Raw genomic sequence first — 18,514 nt, 5'->3', positions numbered from 1 at the left:
CACTCATTTGATTTTACAAATAAAACACTCATTTGATATTACAAACAGAAAAGTTCAATAGTTCATCGGAACTACCCCCCTTCTAAATGGCACATATTGACCATCTGGAGATGGATATGCTGCCCGAATTCGTAGCACGCAGCAAGCTGGGATCACAATGCGATTTCCGGCGCCTAATCGTCCAAATTCCATTAGCGTGTAATTTCGATATGCCTGATACCTAAACAATCAATATGTCTTTTGAACTTATCTTTATGTTCAATTGTAAAGTATATAACCTACCTGAAATTATTATTTTCTGGGCCTAGACCTCGTCGAATGGCCGCTTCATTTCGAAATCGCATGCTCACGTATAAAAGTGGACGGTATAAACACATTAAAAAGAACATAGCTCTTTCAGAATTACAAACACGTTGTCTGCAACAGACATTTTCGTCTTCTGTTGGCATAGGCCGACAATTTCCACAGATACATTTATCTTTTTTGTCTCCTTTGAGAGATCCTGGCGCATAAAACAAAGGTTCTGGTGGATCGCCTCCCGCTGCTAGAACGATCAGGCTTCTTTCACCATTCGATTGTTGCACATCTATTTAGTAATATGATTTTTATAAGAACTTTTGATTGGTTAGTAATCAACTTCGCCGACAATCGTGATTACCATTCGACATTGGCACAAAATGTAAAATTGACAGAGCCTCTGGTATTTGTCTCGCTGTGACCCGAAAATACTCTTCCAACTGTTCACGGGTTGCCTCTGAAGCGGCTTTCTATATTTTAGAAGAAATGTTAAATGTAATAGGGAAAATGAAAGCGATTAGACTTACATTTATTTCATCATTGTGTTGCTGTAAAGCATCGCAAACTTCGTTGTTAGTATTTATTTCATCCGCGTTCAACCTATCTGTAAAGGAACTTTTACCAGGAATGTTGCAAGAAGGGGGCGTTTTGTTATTGGTTCTCTTTTTTTCCACCAAATTAATTTTTTTTCGCGTTGATTTAGCCTTATTTGCAAATAAATCCTCTTCAGAACTTTCATCGCTGGATATTACCTACAAAACATTTGCAAATAAATATTTTCCTTAGTTTTTACCCCTATTTTGCTCTAACGTGGGCAATTAACAGCCAAGATTTTAACTTACATTTCCCCTTTCTTCGTCCTTTTCAAATTCTTCTTTGTTTTTATCCCTATTTGAACACGAGATTTTGCCTGGAGCACATTTGCATTCCCGCGTACATTTCAAGTTATTTGCGCGGCAAGAACATCCTCCTCGCGTAATTTTTTCGCTACCATAATTTAGTGGTCGGGTACAAGCATTGCGACACTTACACGGCTCTGTATTTGTAATGCTTTGCATTTTGTAGAATATTGAACTACTAGGCCTTCAACAAATTTTCGAAGCTTCGCTGTGAGATTTTAAAAAACGTAAAATCTTGATAATAATCAAAAGTAAATATGGGTCGCAAATAACAGAATAGGTAGGTACGTAGGTCTAGTAAAGAGTACCGCTCTAGTTTGATCTGCAGACTCGGAATCCATGGGAAGGGAAATCCCAAGAATTATTGTATAGAAAGGTTAAGCAAACCTCTAACCATTCCTAAATACCTTTGTGAACGTCTAAATTATGTCCACTGTTGAGGTTAAACTATTCAAGGTTGCTTAACGTCTCTATTGCTTCTTCGTGGAAAATTCAAAGCATCACAGGGGAGGGGACGAGTGTTTAGAATTTGTCAAGCCGGTGCTCTGAAGAAAGTGTGGGTCGAATGCTTTCACCCCATTACCTATTTACCTTCAATAAATGATAAACATCTGTAAGGCGTGGTATACCCCTTTCCGAAGTACAAAGAGTTTTTTTTTTTGGTTCTGTAGTTTCAAGAAAATTTGTTTCACTAGACCTTGCCCATAGATAAGAACGACAGAATAACAAACCAGCATTAATAGACCTACCCATAGACTCGTGGGCCCCCTGTTGCGACTGCTATCCCAACTTAAACTGAAATACCTTAGGGCAAAAAAAAACCTCTATTCCTTCCATCCGAAAACTCCAAATCCTACTGCGAAACTCTTTCTTGGAAGGGAAAAATTTCTAGACGGGTGTGGGAAACGAAAATGTTTCTGAATTCTGCCACTACTCAGAAAGTGCGCCAGAGTACAGAAAGTAAAATTTGGGGATTTCGTCGGCTAAGTCCGAGCCAAAATAGGGTGATAACGATCCTTTAAAAAATGGGGGGAAAACCCTTGTTCGTGATCAATGTGCCTTAGGAAGAACGCTCTAGATTTGGGAAAAGCATAGGCGAATACAATGGATTTGAAGGCTACAGAGCCGAGTAAAATGTCATTTATATCCTATATGAAACATATTTAAATGTGTTGGACAAAACGTTCACACTTTAATGTTGTTTTTAAAATTCAACCTAACATTTATTGACATTGAACAATGAAAATTTCCCAAGGATCTTCACTTTTTTCTTATCATCGCTGGTACTTATTTCGACCAAAAATAATTTAACAACAGAGAGGACGAATTAAAGGGGTAACTTGTCATCATGCAGCGTCACCAGGCATTTGATTCCCTAAAAATCCGTTGAATATTTTGAGAGCAAAGAAAAAGTTTGAAATACGACCGTTCGACAATATTCGTCGTTTTTTATATATTTTCTGTGGGGAAAGTCAAGAAGGAACGTACAACGGGGTTCTAAAGTTCAAATATTGAACTGGTTATAAAAGGGGTGTACAACGTCATAATTCAAAGGGTAACGAAGAATATGATCAGTGCGAATATAGATTCAGGCGCGAGTGTCATTTAATCGCGCATAAACACATTCATAGTGCTGAAAAACCGTTCAAATATGATCAGTGTGACTATGGGTGATTATTAACCTTTTCCCTCGTTAAACATTATTAATCAACGCTACTATTTACCTCTCCAAGTGACATGTCATTGAGAGTTACTGTCTGGGACGTTTCTGTGTCTGTCTGTCTTTTGTTACCATAGAGCGCGTTCGCAGGTTGCATATGGAAGTAGAAGTGTCCGTGTTTTCCGATGGTCGATAAAAATTGGATCCAAAATACACTATTCCTTCGTCTGCCTAGTCTCTCGTCCATTCCACATAACCCGAATCTCTTGCATTGGCTTCTGACTCCACCACCCTCTGGTGTCCATCTACTTCGTATATTTGAGATAAGCTTTTACTTCATCACCATCGTTAGAGGTACTAGGAATGTCTAGCCTCCAAGGGGCGGGGCTTACGCAAAATTTTCCCGGAATTTCGCTATTCATCTTCGAATGGTTGCCTGCAAGTCTGCGACTCCATTATAATCGTTAGGGGTAAGATTACGGGAACTGTCCAACCTCCACATGGTGGAACTTACAACAAATGTTCGCATCTGTTCTTATCCTGCTCTTTAATGATTCATGACAATTATGAACCTCGTATTTTTATTATTAAATCAGTCCTTCATACTTCAACATAAGTTTCATCTTGCAATAAGTTCTGATGAACCTGTCTGAAAACTATTGAATGAAAATTAATTTGAGGTCAAAGAAAAGTTGCACAACCTTTCTGTTTTCGAGCCAAGGTTTCTCCTCCATTTAAGTTGATCTTCATCCCCTTTTTGTTGATATGCTCGTTTACTCATCTGCTAAGGCCTTTAATCAACACTGTTTCATCACAAGGTTAGTGGAAAAAGCAAAAATTGCTATAATGGATTCAACACACCTTTTTTATTCCTTAACGCTGCGTTTTCGTACGCACTACTATGAAGTTCGCTTGAACGTTATTGTATTTTTGATATTAAATTGTAAATGATGTTTGTGATGATATATTTTCTGTAGGGAAATTGAAGAAGAAACGTACAACCGGGTTCAAATATTCAACTGAATATAAAAGGGGCCTACAACGTCGCAATAGAAAGGGTGAAGAAAGAAAACGCTTCAAATGTGAACAGTGTGATTATGCGTGTAAGCGGAAGGACACGGAAATATTGGACGCTAAAATCATCCACAGACTCGGCGGTACATCTACACCTAAAGCCGCAGTCAGGTTTCAATCCAAAATTTTAACTAGTTCACCAAACGTTTTCCAAGAAAGTTCGAAACAAATAATCGGTAATGCAAACGTATCCGTCGATATTTTTCAAGAAGATAATATCGATTCCGTCAACTTGATTGAAAGTGAATCGATTAAAAAAGTGGAAAAAGTTGATTATGTGTTGCCCAGCGGTTCAAGATTGAATCTACCCGCCAAACCATTTTTTGACTTGGAAATGGATGACGATGACGTGTTCGTTCTTACACCGGAAGAGTGCGCGATTATAGAAGGAGATTGCGAAAGTGGTTTTAATAAGATAGGTGTAAATAAAACAACCGTCATTCCTTCATATGGCGTCAATTCTAATAAGCAAGATGTAAATAAAACAAACGTCACTGCCGGTTTGAGTTCAGATGAGAAAGATTCGCCAATTAGATTTAATAGGAAAAGAAAAGCTGCCGTGATTAAGGTGGGTTCTGGGTACTGCCCTTAAATTTTTTCAATGAGATAAATGCAAAGATGTGTTAAAGGGGCGTACAATCCGTTATAAAGGGGGCGTATCAAGAGCTATATTTTGAAGTAGTAGTGTTACTCTCTCTTGGAGTAGTGATTGGGTAATGTCACGTGGAATGACTCGGCTCATGGATTCAAAGGGATATTCCGAAGCTCATTCCAATGCACTGATAATGTTACGAAATCCACCCATGCCCAGTAGAGCTCTATTTCATGGAAGATAAGCTTCATATAGGCCACACCCCTACGTAACGGATTGTACATCCTTTTAAATTTTGTCAAATAGGGCTATTGCAGTCAAAAGCCTCGCGGCCTCTTGTTGATAAAACCAGAAGTAATATAAGAAACCTCCCTACGGGAGGGAAGTATACAAGGCGCCATAGGCATAACGTTAAAACACGCGAGACATCCTCGAACCGCCAAATACCATATTCAGACACTATTGCTCACGGACAAGGTACGGTAGATCTTAGTCCTTTGATATGGTCGTTGGAATTGGGAAAGAGGAAAAAGCGCTTCAAACTATAGTGTAGTCTGCTTAGCAGTAGCGTCGCTAGGGTTTGAAATTTGGGGGGGGGCTAAATCTGGGCAAACTATTTTAAAGTTATTATAAGAACTTAATATAAACAAGATGGCCCAATGGCCAGGACTTAATAGTAGCCACATCGTTATCTATTTAATTAGCACATAAATAAAAAGAAAAAATTCAAAGACCCTAAACAAAAAATCAGAAGTGTCCGACCCCAGAGTGGTAGCGTATCTCAGAGTTGGGCACTCCTCCTTAGATAGATTTTTTTTCCTATCAAACTATCATAGATGTCGAAACTATCAATTCTTCTGGCTATATTTTAGAGTGGAACTCCTTCTTAGATAGATTTTTTTCCTCTCAAACCATCATAGATGGCGGAACTATCAACTCTTCTGACTATATTTTAGACTGACATTGCTGGTTAGATAGATATTTTTCCTCTCAAACTATCATAGATAGCGAAACTATAAACTCTTCTGACTATATTTTAGACTGACACTGCTGGTTAGATAGATATCTTTCCTCTCAAACTATCATATTTGGCGAAACTATCAATTCTTCTAGCTATATTTTAGACTGGCATTATTTGTTAGATAGATTTTTTCCCTCTCAACAAATCATAGATGGTGAAACTATCAAATCTTCCTTCAATATGTTAGATTGGCTCTCATTGTTAGATAGATTTTTTGCCTATCAAATCAAATTGAAATCTTTAGGAACGACTAAATTAATCGATCATTTAATCTCCGGACTTTAAATTTGATTGTTTTCGATCAAACTGATTTGGTCTCTACCTAATTTTACTCTGTTTAATCGATTCCTGATATTTCCTGATTTTGTAGAATTTCGAATATTTTCATATATTCATATAATTTCCATAATCTCATTTCTCAAGTTTGACTTTTAACTGTCTATAGTTAGCTACTATCCAAACTTTTTCAAATTATTCGCCCTCGATTTAATCTAAACCATCTACTATAAACGGTTAACTAATAATAATTAAAGGCAAAAATTGCAATTAATAACTGTGGGTAATAAAAATCAGAAAATCTACACTTTAATTTATCTACTTCTACGTTTGGATGATTTCGTGGAATCGTTCTTCCTCCTCGAGAAGTCGTTCACATCAGTGACAGCACGGAGCTTCTATTTACAAGAAGCTCCGTCTTCACAGTTTGAACTGTTGAACCATCGTTTATTTTATTTTTATTTATTTGTTTGAGAGGGTTATAACGACCACCAAATACAGAATCTTCTTATAGAATAAACCTACACTTGCTAACGTTCAAATATATTAAAAACTTCGATATCATTCAAAAAACGACTTATCTTTCCAGAAATTTTCATAACTATCAAAATTGCCTATCAAAGATTAGCTCATAATTCTTTTAAAATGAAATCAGAAAACAGATGTCGCCAAATAAAATCACTCAAAAAATCAATATATTTCTCAAGGAATAATGCCTATCATTTTTTATGATTTCTAAAAGATGGGGTTAGTAGTCAGATCACGTTGAGAATCGATATTTTTCTCTAGAAGATTTCAACGAATCAATGAATCATATCAACTTCGAGTGCACTTTTTAAGCTATCAAACTCAATCGATCATTATAATTCAAATTTTTTCGAAAATAACTATCAAAATTGATACTTTGATTGGGGCAGATTTAGTTTTCTATCGTATCAAGTGGAAAAACTATCAAATGATATGATAGTGCCCATCTATGGCGTATCTTACTGCTGCGCCAGCCAGTCGGATTCAATTCCCGGGTGCGGTGTGAAAATTTTTTTAATTAAAATAAAATCTCTAACTGAGCTCATTGGTTCCATTTAAGCTAAAATCTGACGATAACGAAAGCGAAAACCCCGGCCAGTACTACTACGGCTCGGGTCAAACTATGAGCCTATCGTATACTACGATGTGGCTAAAAATTGCATAATGGGTTCTTTGGAAAATGTGTAGACCTTTAAAACTATCCGTAAATTTGTGTCAACATGAAATTTTTCGTATTTTAAAGATGTACAACCTTTTATTGATAAGGACTACGGAACCGATTATGAAGGATTTTCACTCGTCTTAGGTTTATTTTTAGTTTTGGTTAGCTTTTAGTCCACACTATTGGGGCTCCCTTCGAAAGAACATGAAACATTTTACTTGTCTCCATCTGTTTTTTTCTTCAAAATTTTACTGTTCATATTGAAAAATTTTTATATGTTGCTACAGAATTTTAGGTTGCTAACAGCAATTTTTTGGTAGGGTTTACGGATTATTTTTGGGGGGGGGGGGCTAAGTTTGGAATTTGGGGGGGCTATAGCCCCCCAAAAAAGGCCTAGTGACGCCACTGCTGCTTAGCCGTCTGTCGTAAAGAAATAGAAGATTCCTGATTTTGCTAATAAATATTCACATACGGTTATTTCGAAACGAAAATCTAGTTTGTGTTGAAGCCAAGAAGATGAAAATTATGAATACAAGAACAAAATTTCGAGATAGATAATAACACCATTTTAAAATCTATCTATGTATAGTGTCAGGAATACATAGATTTACTACTTGGAATCATTAAGAGGCCATTTTATGGGCCTGGGTGCTTGACTGCAAGGAGAGGAGGTGTAGAAACCGTCACCGTTGACGTCATGCATAATTTATTTGATCTTAAAAACCACTTGACATTGACGTATTTTGCGACCTGCGCCGCGACTCCCGCGACCTATGCGCGGTGAACCCGTATGTAAACCTGACACGTCGTCTGAACGAGTAGAACTAGGATTACATTTCACAAAAAAAAGGCGAAAATACTTGGAGACTCGCTTTCAGTTAACAACTCGATATTACAATTCTCACAGGGTGGAGTAACAATTTAATTCCTTCCACTCTTCACCAAAGTTATACAAAAACAAAACATCAGTATCCTTATGCAAAGGCTTAGGGTTTAAGGGGAGGCAAACGTCATTCGTTTTCAATACTGAATTTCGAGCTACACTAACTAATAAATCGTCGACTTTAGTTTCAGTTAGAGAAATTTCCGCTTCAAAAACGTCGTTAACGTCAAGCTGTTACAAATTCTCGCACTTCCCGACCATTTCCGAGCCGAAACGATAGCTTAAAAGGTCATGATCTCGATCTGTCCCACACATTCGCATAACCAATGAGACGCGAGGAGGGAGGAGCAAGTGGTTTAAAAGTTTTTGGCGCTTCCCCTCACAGTCAATCAGATATTTGTGTGGGGTCTATGGCCTCTTAAAGATTCCCAGTAGTAAATCTATGTATTCCTGATAGTGTTAGTCATATACCTTGGCAAGGTAAGGGTTTAATTCAAACTTTATGCAAAGACCTATGAAAATCCTATAATCGAGTCACTGCCTGTTTATTAATGATTGATTATCATCAAAATCTAGAAATGATGCATGAATTATTTCATTGGAAAAGTTTAAAATTACAATGAGTCTATGAAATTGACTTAACTTAAGCAGCCGAAGGGAGGTTTCTTATATTACTTTTATTTATTTATTTATTTATTTATTTTATTTATTTAGTGCAACTCGAGGGATAGGGTTGTGAAGCCGCCAGGGCTTGGGTACAACCCCCCTCCATGGTAAAAACAAAAACAGCATAGTAGTACATAGATAGGAACAATATTAATAAACAGAAAACAAAAACAAAAACCAATAAAATAAATTAATTATAAGAACACTAAGGGACACACGGGAACCGGCGGTTAGGGGACGGAAGAGAGCCAGGTCGAGACGGCGAGTCGAAACGACTTTCGGCCAGGAGAGTCGAGGAGGGCGGGGGGGAGTGCGTTCCAGTCATTCACCACACGGGCAGTGAAGTGGTGCTGGCGATGGCGAGTGCGATCGCCACGGGTACGCGTCTCAGGGGCAAGTGCGAAGTACTTGGCGACCGGAGCGTCGACGGCACCGCGGAACAAGTCGAACAGGTAAACGAGGTCGTTAACGCGATGGCAGAGGACCGGCGGCAAGACACGAAGCCGAGAGTCACGCCGGGCAGGGAGTAGGCGCTCACAGCCCTTGGTAAGTTTCGTGAAACGATTATGGGCTTTGGTGAGCGACGTCTTGGGCCCCGTCTGCGGAGGAGACCATATAATCGAGTCAAAGTCGACGGATGGGAGAACCAGGGAGTTGTAAATGGTACTCATGAACCGTGGGGAGCGAAAGTAAAAGTTACGTTTGACCAGCCCTGAGATCGAGTTCAGGCGGCCGACTATTTTAGAGGTATGGCGGCGGAACAGCAGGTCCTCGTCGACCAGGGTGCCGAGGTCGGTAGCAGACGACGAAGGTGGGAGGGGGGCACTGCCAACATGGTACTGGTGGCGTGAGTTGCGCGTTCCAAGGAGCAGGACCTCGCACTTCCCGGCGTTGAAGTGGAGGCCGCAGGTTGCGGCCCAGGCGAGGACAGCGTCCAGGTCAGCCTGGAGGGCAAGGCAGTCGGCCGAGCCAGAGACCCGTCGGGAGAGTTTACAGTCGTCCGCAAACAATAAGACCAGCGAATCGTTGACTACAGCGGGGAGCGAGTTAATGAACACTCCGAAGAGGAGCGGCTCCAGGACAGACCCTTGCGGAACCCCACTGTGTAGGGGCAGAGGCGGGGAGGATTGACCCTTGAAGACAACACGCTGCATGCGGCCGGTCACGAACGAGGTTAACCGGCTGAGCGCCGAGCCTGATATGCCTGCACTGATGAGACCCTCAGTAATGCCTTTCGTTGGGATGGTGTCAAACGCCTTCGACAAATCGAGGTATATGACGTCGACTGGTTCGCCATCATCTAGCCAAGTAACCCACGAGTGAGATGCCTCCAGCAGGTTGGTTTCGCAAGAGCGACGGGCACGAAAGCCGTGTTGGGAGGGGTGCACGAAGTCCGTGGCGGCAAGATGGGCATCAAGGATGGTTTTTATGATACGTTCACAGACTTTGCAAACCACGCTGGTAAGGCTAATCGGACGGTAGTTGGCGGCCTTGGAGCGACCACCCTTCTTGTAGATGGGAGTGACGTGGGCCAGACGCCAGGCTTGCGGAACGGTGCCTTGGGCGAAGCTGGCGTTAAAAATCATCGACAGGGGACCGCACAGTGTCGGGGCCAGAGCGCGAAGCAGGTAGGGGTGAAGGCCGTCGGGTCCAGCCGATTTGGAGGGTTGAAGTCTGGTGAGTTGGCGGAGCACGTCCAGTTCCGAACAGGAGAACCGTGTCAGTGTAGCGCTGGGCAGGGCAGAGGGGCAACGTTGTTGAAGTTGGGGGAGCGCGTTCGAGGCAACTTGGGCGAAGTGGCTGTTGAATATGGTGGCGATTTCGACGGGATGGGTAGTGAGGGCACAATCAGCGCGTTCCGGTGCCGTGATGGTGAATTTGCTCTTCCGTTTGCTGTTCACGTGAGCAAAGAAGGCCTTCGGATTGGACCCTATCAGCGACTCCAAGTGAGCTTCCTTTCTGCGCTTAAACTTACGTTGGGCCTTGGTGAGGGCAGAGCGGGCGTCGCGAAAGTCACGTTAGGCTTTCTGGACCAACAAGGGACTAGCCTGGCGGCGCTTTAAGCGGCAGTACCGTTTATATGTAGCGGCTTTCCGGTCAATGGACTTAAGGGAGCGAACAGATTTAGATGGGTACGCCGGGCGAATGGTTCGAAACGGGACAAAACTGTCGACGCCCACCATGATCACGGCCAGGAAAGCATCCCAGCAGTCATCGAGAGAGGCGGCCCCTAGGACCGAGCCCCAGTCGGTGGCAGCAAGGTAGGCGTTGAACGCCACATAGTCCCCTTTGAAAAAATCGCGCATCGGTCTGAGCGGCGGCGTAGCAGGCGAGGTGGGGAAAGCGACCTGGAAAAGCAGTGTATCATGATCGCTAGTTCCCAGCGGGGCCAAGTTGGTGACGTCGAAGACCAGATCGGGGTCAGACGCAAGCACAAGGTCCAGAAAACTGGGATGAGAGTCAGCGGAGACACCCTGCCTAGTGGGAGACGTGACCAGCTGGGTGAGATAAAGGTCAACAACGTGTTCGAGGAACACCCTGGCCTGAGGTGTAGCGAGTGCTTCGGGCGCGAGCGAGGACCAGTCGAGGCGAGGGTAGTTAAGTCCCCGACGATGAGGGAACTACAGGAGTGGGTGGCGCAGTAGTCGTTCACCCGAGACAAGAGCCGCAGAAGTTCGCCGTGGTTGTCAAAGGATGGGGACCGATAGACTACACAGACCAGGAGGCTAGACTGGGTGTTGTGGCACAAGACCGTGAGGGCCTCCAGCCCACAGTCCGAGGACCAACCCGAGAGTTCCGCAGGGGTAAAGAGGCAAAGGTCACGGGAGTCGAAGGCAGCGGAGACGTAGAGAGCGACACCACCGCCCCGTAGGGAAGGGTGGCGATCCCGGCGATAGAGGACCAGCGACGGAACGGAGAGTTCACAGTCGAGAGTGGCAGGGGTTAGCCACGTTTCCGTGAGGGCAACGAAGCGAGCGTCGTGGTCGCGCACTAGAGCTGACAGTTTGTCCCTACGGTACAGACTGTTCAGGCTTCTGACATTGGCAGAAAGCACTGAACAGGAGCGAGAGAGGCGAGGGGAGCGATCAGTGGGAGAAAACGGTAGGGCCAAAGGATTAAGGGCGGAGCGAGGGAGCCGCGCCTCGCTTAGGACTGGAAGCGCGGGGGCAGTAGGTTTTTTGGAGTCGTGGCGGGCGAAGGGCGGTAGATTAAGTTCGGCGGGAATGGAATATTACCGGTACCACGAGTGGGAGGCGGACGATAGGAGTAGGCGTACCCCTGGGATGGCGGTGGCGGCCGAATGTGGCGGGTGGGGCCAGCAAAAGGCGGGACCGACTGGTCGGCCGAACCAGTGGGACGGAGCAGAATGACGACTGAGTCGTTCCGGATGGCGAGATTTGTCTCACCGTTGCGAAGGCGCGTTGTCAGTTCGTCACAGGCACGGCGGTGGGCCTCCATTTGTTGAGGCGTACGGTCGATACGCGCCGAAAGGGCGTAAGAGCGATCGCTTCCACGGCGAAATTTAATGAGCCCCAAGAAGGCCCATTTGGCGTCGGTGTGCGGAAAGGTAATTAGTATGGGTCTGGGGCGACTACCGGCGCCATAGGGCACCGGCCCGAGGCGGCGAAACGGAGGCGAGGGAGCGACGTCGCAGGAAGCGAACAGCTCAGCGAGGAGATGCTGGTCGTTAGCGGGGGACTGGTCTTCGGGCACCCCGAAGAGGATGGCATTCAGTCGCCGGTCACGTTGGTCAAGCACCTCTGGAGTGACGAACTCCCCGGTGGGGGCAGAGGGCCTCAAGTGGGAGAACTTCTCAAGGAGGGAAGCCTCAAAAGTTTTGAAGTTGTCTTTGAGGTCTGACTTGAAGGAAGTGATCGACTCGTCAAGGTGGTCTATCCGATGGGTGAGGGTCTGGAACGAGCCCTGTAAGGTATCCTGTGCAGAGGAAAGGCTATCGTAAGCCTGTTTGAGGTCAGCCTGTAACTGAGCTATGTCCTTAGTGGCAGTGGCGAGTAGGGCGTGATCGGAGTCACAAGCCGACTCGAGGCTCTTCAGCCGGGATGTAAGGTCAGAAACCGAGGCGCGAAAGGAAGCCAAGTTAGCGGTAGATGGCGCTATCTTAGTGACTTTAGTTTCATGTTCATCTATCTTATCCTGTAAAGAGCGGAACGAGAGTTTCAGGAACGGGTTACACTTGGAGCTCAGCCAATGGAAGCGCGAGTCGTTGGTCACCCCTTCGTACACATCGTCGGGGATATCGACACAGGGGGCGTGAAACCAGTCCCCGCAATCCTCGCACTGTATGCTGTTGGAGGGCTCTTCTATTTTCCCCCCGCAAGGTGGACAGAGCGAGGGAGAAGCAGTGGAGTCCCCTCCTTCGGCCTGCTCTTATACTTATAAATGCCACTTTCTGTCTAAGATTCAACGTCATAGTCGCATTTTTGTACTTACGAGTTTCCAGCTTTTGTTATAGTTAATATTCATACTTAATTTCGTAAAATATAGGGTAAATATTATCTATTTATTAACGTTAAAAAAAGCGCTTAGCCTAACTATATCCCAATAATCCAGCGCCAGATGTCGCCCGCTGTCGTATCAGTGACGTTTATTCGTTGATGTGCGCGTGCGCAGGACCTTTTAAACAAGAAGCCCCGGGCTGGGAAATTTTTTCGGAAAGGCCTATTCACTTTCATTCACGATAAGATATTTGGATCATTGATACTGTGGCGAATTGTTAAGATTAAATATCAAACTTATATATCTGATTTCAGGCAGTAATTTGAACAATGAAAAAACCTCCAAAATTATTAATAAGGTAAAAATTATTAAACATATTGGTAATGTAGAAAAATTAACTTAAAGAAATTAATTTAATGCAAGGCGCGGGTTCAGTGAATCCCCTACAAGGTGGCTTTGCTCCTGAACTCCGGGTTTAGCTTGGCGAAGGCTTGTGGGCGGGATTTAGAAAAGCACTTATAAAACACGCCCATAAATGCTTCCTGCCGTCGCCAAGCCAAAACTGGAGTTCGCAAGGAAAGCCACCTTGTAGGGGATTCACTGGACCCGCGCCTTGCTTTAACAGGGTTCATATAATCCTGGAAAACCGGGAAAACCTGGAAAAATCAGGGAAAAAAATAGTTGACAAAAACCTCAGGGAAATATAGAACTTTTAGTAAAATTCAGGGAAATCAGGGAAATTTTTGTCAAACAGGGGTCGCGTAATTAAGCAAAATGTTCCTAATAATACCCTCCATACGGAGTCCATAGTATTAACATTACACTATATTAGGAGGCTCATAACTCTGGTTCTACTAGAGATACGGCCATGTCCTTTTAGTATGTTATAGTCCTATTAGCCCACCGTCCTTCGATAGCATTTGCTCCATAGAATACTCCATATACGGGAAAACCTGGAAAACTCAGGGAAGTATATGGGGAAAAAACCTGGAAATCTCAGGGAAATTTATTTCCAAAATTTGTATGAACCCTGTTAGTTTGACCCGAGCCGTAGTAGTAATAGTAGTTGTGGCCGGAGTTTTTGCTTTCGCTTTCGTTATCGTTATTTTTTTTAGCTAAAAAACTTTATATTACCACAACCCATCCATAGGGGTAGCTGGGCTCGGTTAGAGATTTAATTTTAATTAAAATTTTTTCAAATCGCAGCCGGGAATGTTCGCCATGTAAGTTATTGCAAATGGTCAGGGGCTTTTGATGATTTTGGTCAAGGAAATTTGATGAATTTGGTCAAGGAAATTTGATGAATTTGGTCAAGGAAATTTGATGAATTTGGTCAAGGAAATTTGATGAATTTGGTCAAGGAAATTTGATGAATTTGGTCAGGGAAATTTGATGAATTTGGTCAGGGAAATTTGATGAATTTGGTCAGGGAAATTTGATGAATTTGGTCAGGGAAATTTGATGAATTTGGTCAGGGAAATTTGATGAATTTGGTCAGGGAAATTTGATGAATTCGGTCAGGGAAATTTGATGAATTTGATTAGGGAAATTTGTGGAATTTAGTCGGAAAATTAAGAGTACAGAAAATTTGAGTGAATAGCCCCTCGATGCACTACCTTTAACTGTTTTAAAATTATTCCTTTTATTACTTCCGTTATAATTATAATAATGTGATACGAACGGAAAAAGTGAGTGAGTACCGGCCCCCCGGATGCGCATTCTTTAATAGTGGTAGAACGAAATAACCGAAAATAACCATTAAAAGAAATACTGAAGATCAGACTGAAAAGCCCCTCGATGTCCTGGCAAAAACTATAACCCTTAATGCTTACTTCAATAAATTTACTCGCGTTATAATTGGCCATATGTCTAATCAGCGCCACTAGCGGATGGTCTGAAAACTACTCCCATAGAGTCTTGGTATATTTAAGCGGGTTTGCAGAATTTCCGTCAGATGGCGCGGCATTCGAGCCACCTGGCGGAAATTCTGCAAACCCGCTTAAATATACCTAGTCTCTATGGGAGTAGTTCTCAGACCATCCGCTAGTGGCGCTGATTAGACATGTGGCCAATTGTAATATCTGGGGCCCCAAGCTAGCATCTTCTTTTAAAACTTTTCTCGATTTATGGAGAAATAGACGTAACTTCTAATAATAAACACTACCTTAAAACCATAATATTTCACCAAGTTAAATCATAGGATTGTAACATTCAACTTTTTCCCTTCTTTTTAGGAATTTACATGCACGTTTCCAGACTGCCATCGCTCCTATAAATGCCGTAGCAGCCTGTAATTAGTTTTATAATTATACATATCCTGAAACCATTTTTAACCGTCGTTGCATTTCGTATAGTAAACTGCACGAAAAAAAGCATAGAGACCAGCTCTACATTCCATGTAGAGTGGATGGCTGCGAGAGTTATTTTGGATTAACGAACGAACGTGTACTACACGAACTTCGGATTCACGGAGTGTTCCCAGAAGGGGATCGTTTACCTCCATACCTTCCTCCGGTTAGTACAATTTCTTTCAAAATCCCTAAAATCCTCCTGCTAAAATATACAGAGTGTAAGTGATCAGATGAACGTTTAATTATTTGAGTATATCTTAAAATCAGAGATGGGCCGATACCAGTTTAAACCGATACCGATATATCGGTTTAGCCAAATATCGGTACCGATACCGATATGACATAGGTATCGACCCATCTCTATAGAGTTTCGATACAGTTTTCAACCGATACCGATATATCGGTTTAGCCAAATACTGGGAAAAACAAAAACCTTGAATTGAACTCCACTCTCGAATGATCCCGATCTCGTTAATTTCACCTCGGTCATTCTAATTGAAATTAATTAAAAACCTGTTTTTTAAGGTACAAAAAAGCTTTCATTGTTTAGTTTATGTACAGAACCATCAGAATGCAATAACCGTATGATAAAATAAACTTGACAATATGAACAAACAGTAAAATTCTCCCATTAAACCTCTATACGTGAATACACCTACTAAGTACTAAAAAAAAGAGCATGAATTCAACGGTAAAGTTAGCGACAATTTCCCTGCATCTATGTATACAATAAACACTAAATAGACTTGGAGACCACCTCTATGAAGTATCTTCGTGATATTGTTTAAATTTTCTTACAACTTTCAAATTCAGTGTAACGATACTTAAATAGTGGTAAATCATAAAACTAAAATGTTACTGGCCCAGAATAGGACGTTCTTAACAGGCTTAAAGGCTAGGGGTTCACTGCATTACCAGTCTATAGAAGAACTAAATCAAACCACTCTAAACCAGGCAGCTAATATATTTAGATTAAAATTTCATCACTGAAACGGTCCTAAGACATTATACAGAATGCAAACTTATCCTAATAAACGTATGATAAAATATACGTGACAATATGAACAAACAGTAATATTCAGCCATTAAACCTCTATACGTGATATACCTACTAAGTACTGAAAAAGCAAGAGCATGAATTCAACGGTGAAGCTAGGGTTAGCGACAATTTTCCTGTCTCTCTTGTTTCTTTTGAAACCATCTACTACCAGAGCTGATGACGAAGTTAAAGTAATTAAAGACGCAAATGACGATCCAGGACCTTTAGCAAGTACTACGCCAAAACCTGAAGAAACTTTAGACAGTGGTAATGAAAGTTCCGAGGAGTCTGGTGGCAAAAATGGAACTCGTTCGAAAGAAGAAAAGCTCAAACGTTTGGAAAAGCGCTTGGAACAATTCGAAAAACGTATCCAAAATCGCCAGGAAAAGGTTATGAAAAAATTTGAGAAGAGATTGGCAAGAATTGAGAAAAATATTGAACGTAATTTGAAACAACTTTCCGGTATGAGGGTCGGTTTTGCCATGGAAGCAACGAAACTAAATAATACCTTGGAGAAATTTAAAAGGGAGATGAACAATAAAATTAGTCAATTATTACGGTAGGCGAAGATATAATTACTGTAATTTCAGTTGTAATATTAATTGATGTTAAATAAAGCCTTTGAGACAATATTGTTACTAATAAATTTCACTATCCGTTCGTAATGGTTTTATGAATAACTAGCAAAATCATATTATTATTATTATTTGTAGAAAAAAGGTTCGGCGTTGCCCGTTAAGACATTTGGTTTGTTCCGGCCGCCATTTTAATATTAATAAACTGCAGTATATTTAAAGCACACAACCATAGAGCCGGTATGGTAATTATTCGGTGCTTACATTATTTCTAAGAATGGAAAGTTTTCTTAGAGATTACCTAATACAATTGTAAAGAACAGTGATATTTATTCGGAAAATGAAAACATTTTGTAGTACAACACATTTAGTAAATGTTCTTTCCAAGTTTGCTGAGTACCATTAACTATAATCCATTTTATTATTCCTAGTGATTACTACGTTGATGTCGGATTAAATGACTCTTCCGTGCGCTGCCATAATCACAATGATCACGTTTGAAGGGTTTTTCACCACTGTGAATGAGTTGATGTCTGATCAAATCATTCTTCTGCGTGCTTGCGTAGTCACACTGATCACATTTGAAGGGTTTTTCACCACTGTGAATGCGTTGATGTTTGATCAAATTACACCTCACCTTGCTGTCATAATCACACTGATCACATTTGAAGGGTTTTTCACCACTGTGAATTCGTTGATGTGTGATCAAATTATTCTTCTGCGTGCATGTAGTGACGACAATTTTACAGTCTCTCCTGTTTCTGCTCAAACCAACTGGCACAAGAAGTGATGACTACGATGAAGTTATTAAAGAAGAGAATTAAGATTCAAAGCAAAAACATATTAATCAATAATTATGGTAAAAACATCATTCTTTAGTAGCGAAGATATAATTACTCATATTCCATTTTTAATATTAAATATTGTTAATGAATAAATTCATGGTTATATTCAATAACACAAACATAGTGTCACTACCAGTTTCCCCTTAAGACGTTAGGCTAGTTACATACCACAATTTTGTAATACCATATAGCCCGTCCGGTGAGTATTCCGTAACGATAGGTTTTTACAATTTTTCAATGAACGAAAACTTTTTTCTTAGTATAATACAGTGGTAAAGAACAGTAATGTGTGAAGCGAAAATGAAAACATGTTGCGCAATTAACAAATTCTGAATTGGTTCTTTCCAAGTTGTAAATTGCTGAGTATGCTTAACTACAATCCATTTTATTGGGAATGCGTTTATGTACTATCATATGACACCTCTGCATGCTGCCATACTCTCACTGATCACATATGAAGGGTTTTTCACCGCTATGAATGCGTTCATGTTTGATCAAAACATTCTTCTTTGTGCTGGCATAATCACACTGATCGCATTTAAAGGGTTTTTCACCAGTGTGAATGCATTGATGTCTGGTCAAATCATCCTTCCGCGCACCTGCATAGTCACACTGATCACATTTGAAGGGTTTGTCGCCACTGTGAATGCGTTGATGTCTTTTCAAAGTATTCTTCCACGTACTTGCAT

The 18,514-nt window shown here is 41.7% G+C and overlaps 1 protein-coding gene across 1 annotated transcript; it reads right to left on the bottom strand.

Annotated features, from left to right (window-relative positions):
* Nucleotides 1-45: 45 nt before the first annotated feature.
* On the bottom strand, nt 46-2,209 carry LOC149621150 (uncharacterized). Its single transcript, XM_089855664.1, has 6 exons — nt 1,604-2,209; nt 1,140-1,404; nt 825-1,049; nt 659-767; nt 283-586; nt 46-220 (listed from the first exon to the last, which is right to left on the bottom strand). Exons 2-6 carry the CDS (start codon nt 1,353-1,355, stop codon nt 55-57), a joined length of 1,020 nt encoding a protein of 339 aa, XP_089711790.1. The 5' UTR covers nt 1,356-1,404; nt 1,604-2,209; the 3' UTR covers nt 46-54.
* Nucleotides 2,210-18,514: the final 16,305 nt, after the last annotated feature.

This window comes from Phalangium opilio, unplaced genomic scaffold (genome assembly GCF_054372755.1).
Source record: "Phalangium opilio isolate 3A_F unplaced genomic scaffold, DU_Popi_V2 ptg000209l_1, whole genome shotgun sequence".
Lineage (NCBI taxonomy): Eukaryota > Metazoa > Arthropoda > Arachnida > Opiliones > Phalangiidae > Phalangium > Phalangium opilio.
The sequence above is the reverse complement of the archived record's forward strand: the minus strand, read 5'-3'. Positions and strand labels throughout refer to the sequence as shown.

Coding starts and splice junctions, on each gene's coding strand:
- LOC149621150 (XM_089855664.1), bottom strand. CDS start 1,355: ATGCAAAGCATTACAAATACAGAGCCGTGTAAGTGTCGCAATGCTTGT. Junction 587..658: donor TTTTGTGCCAATGTCGAATG/GTAATCACGATT, acceptor ATTACTAAATAG/ATGTGCAACAATCGAATGGT. Junction 221..282: donor CCAGAAAATAATAATTTCAG/GTAGGTTATATA, acceptor TTGATTGTTTAG/GTATCAGGCATATCGAAATT.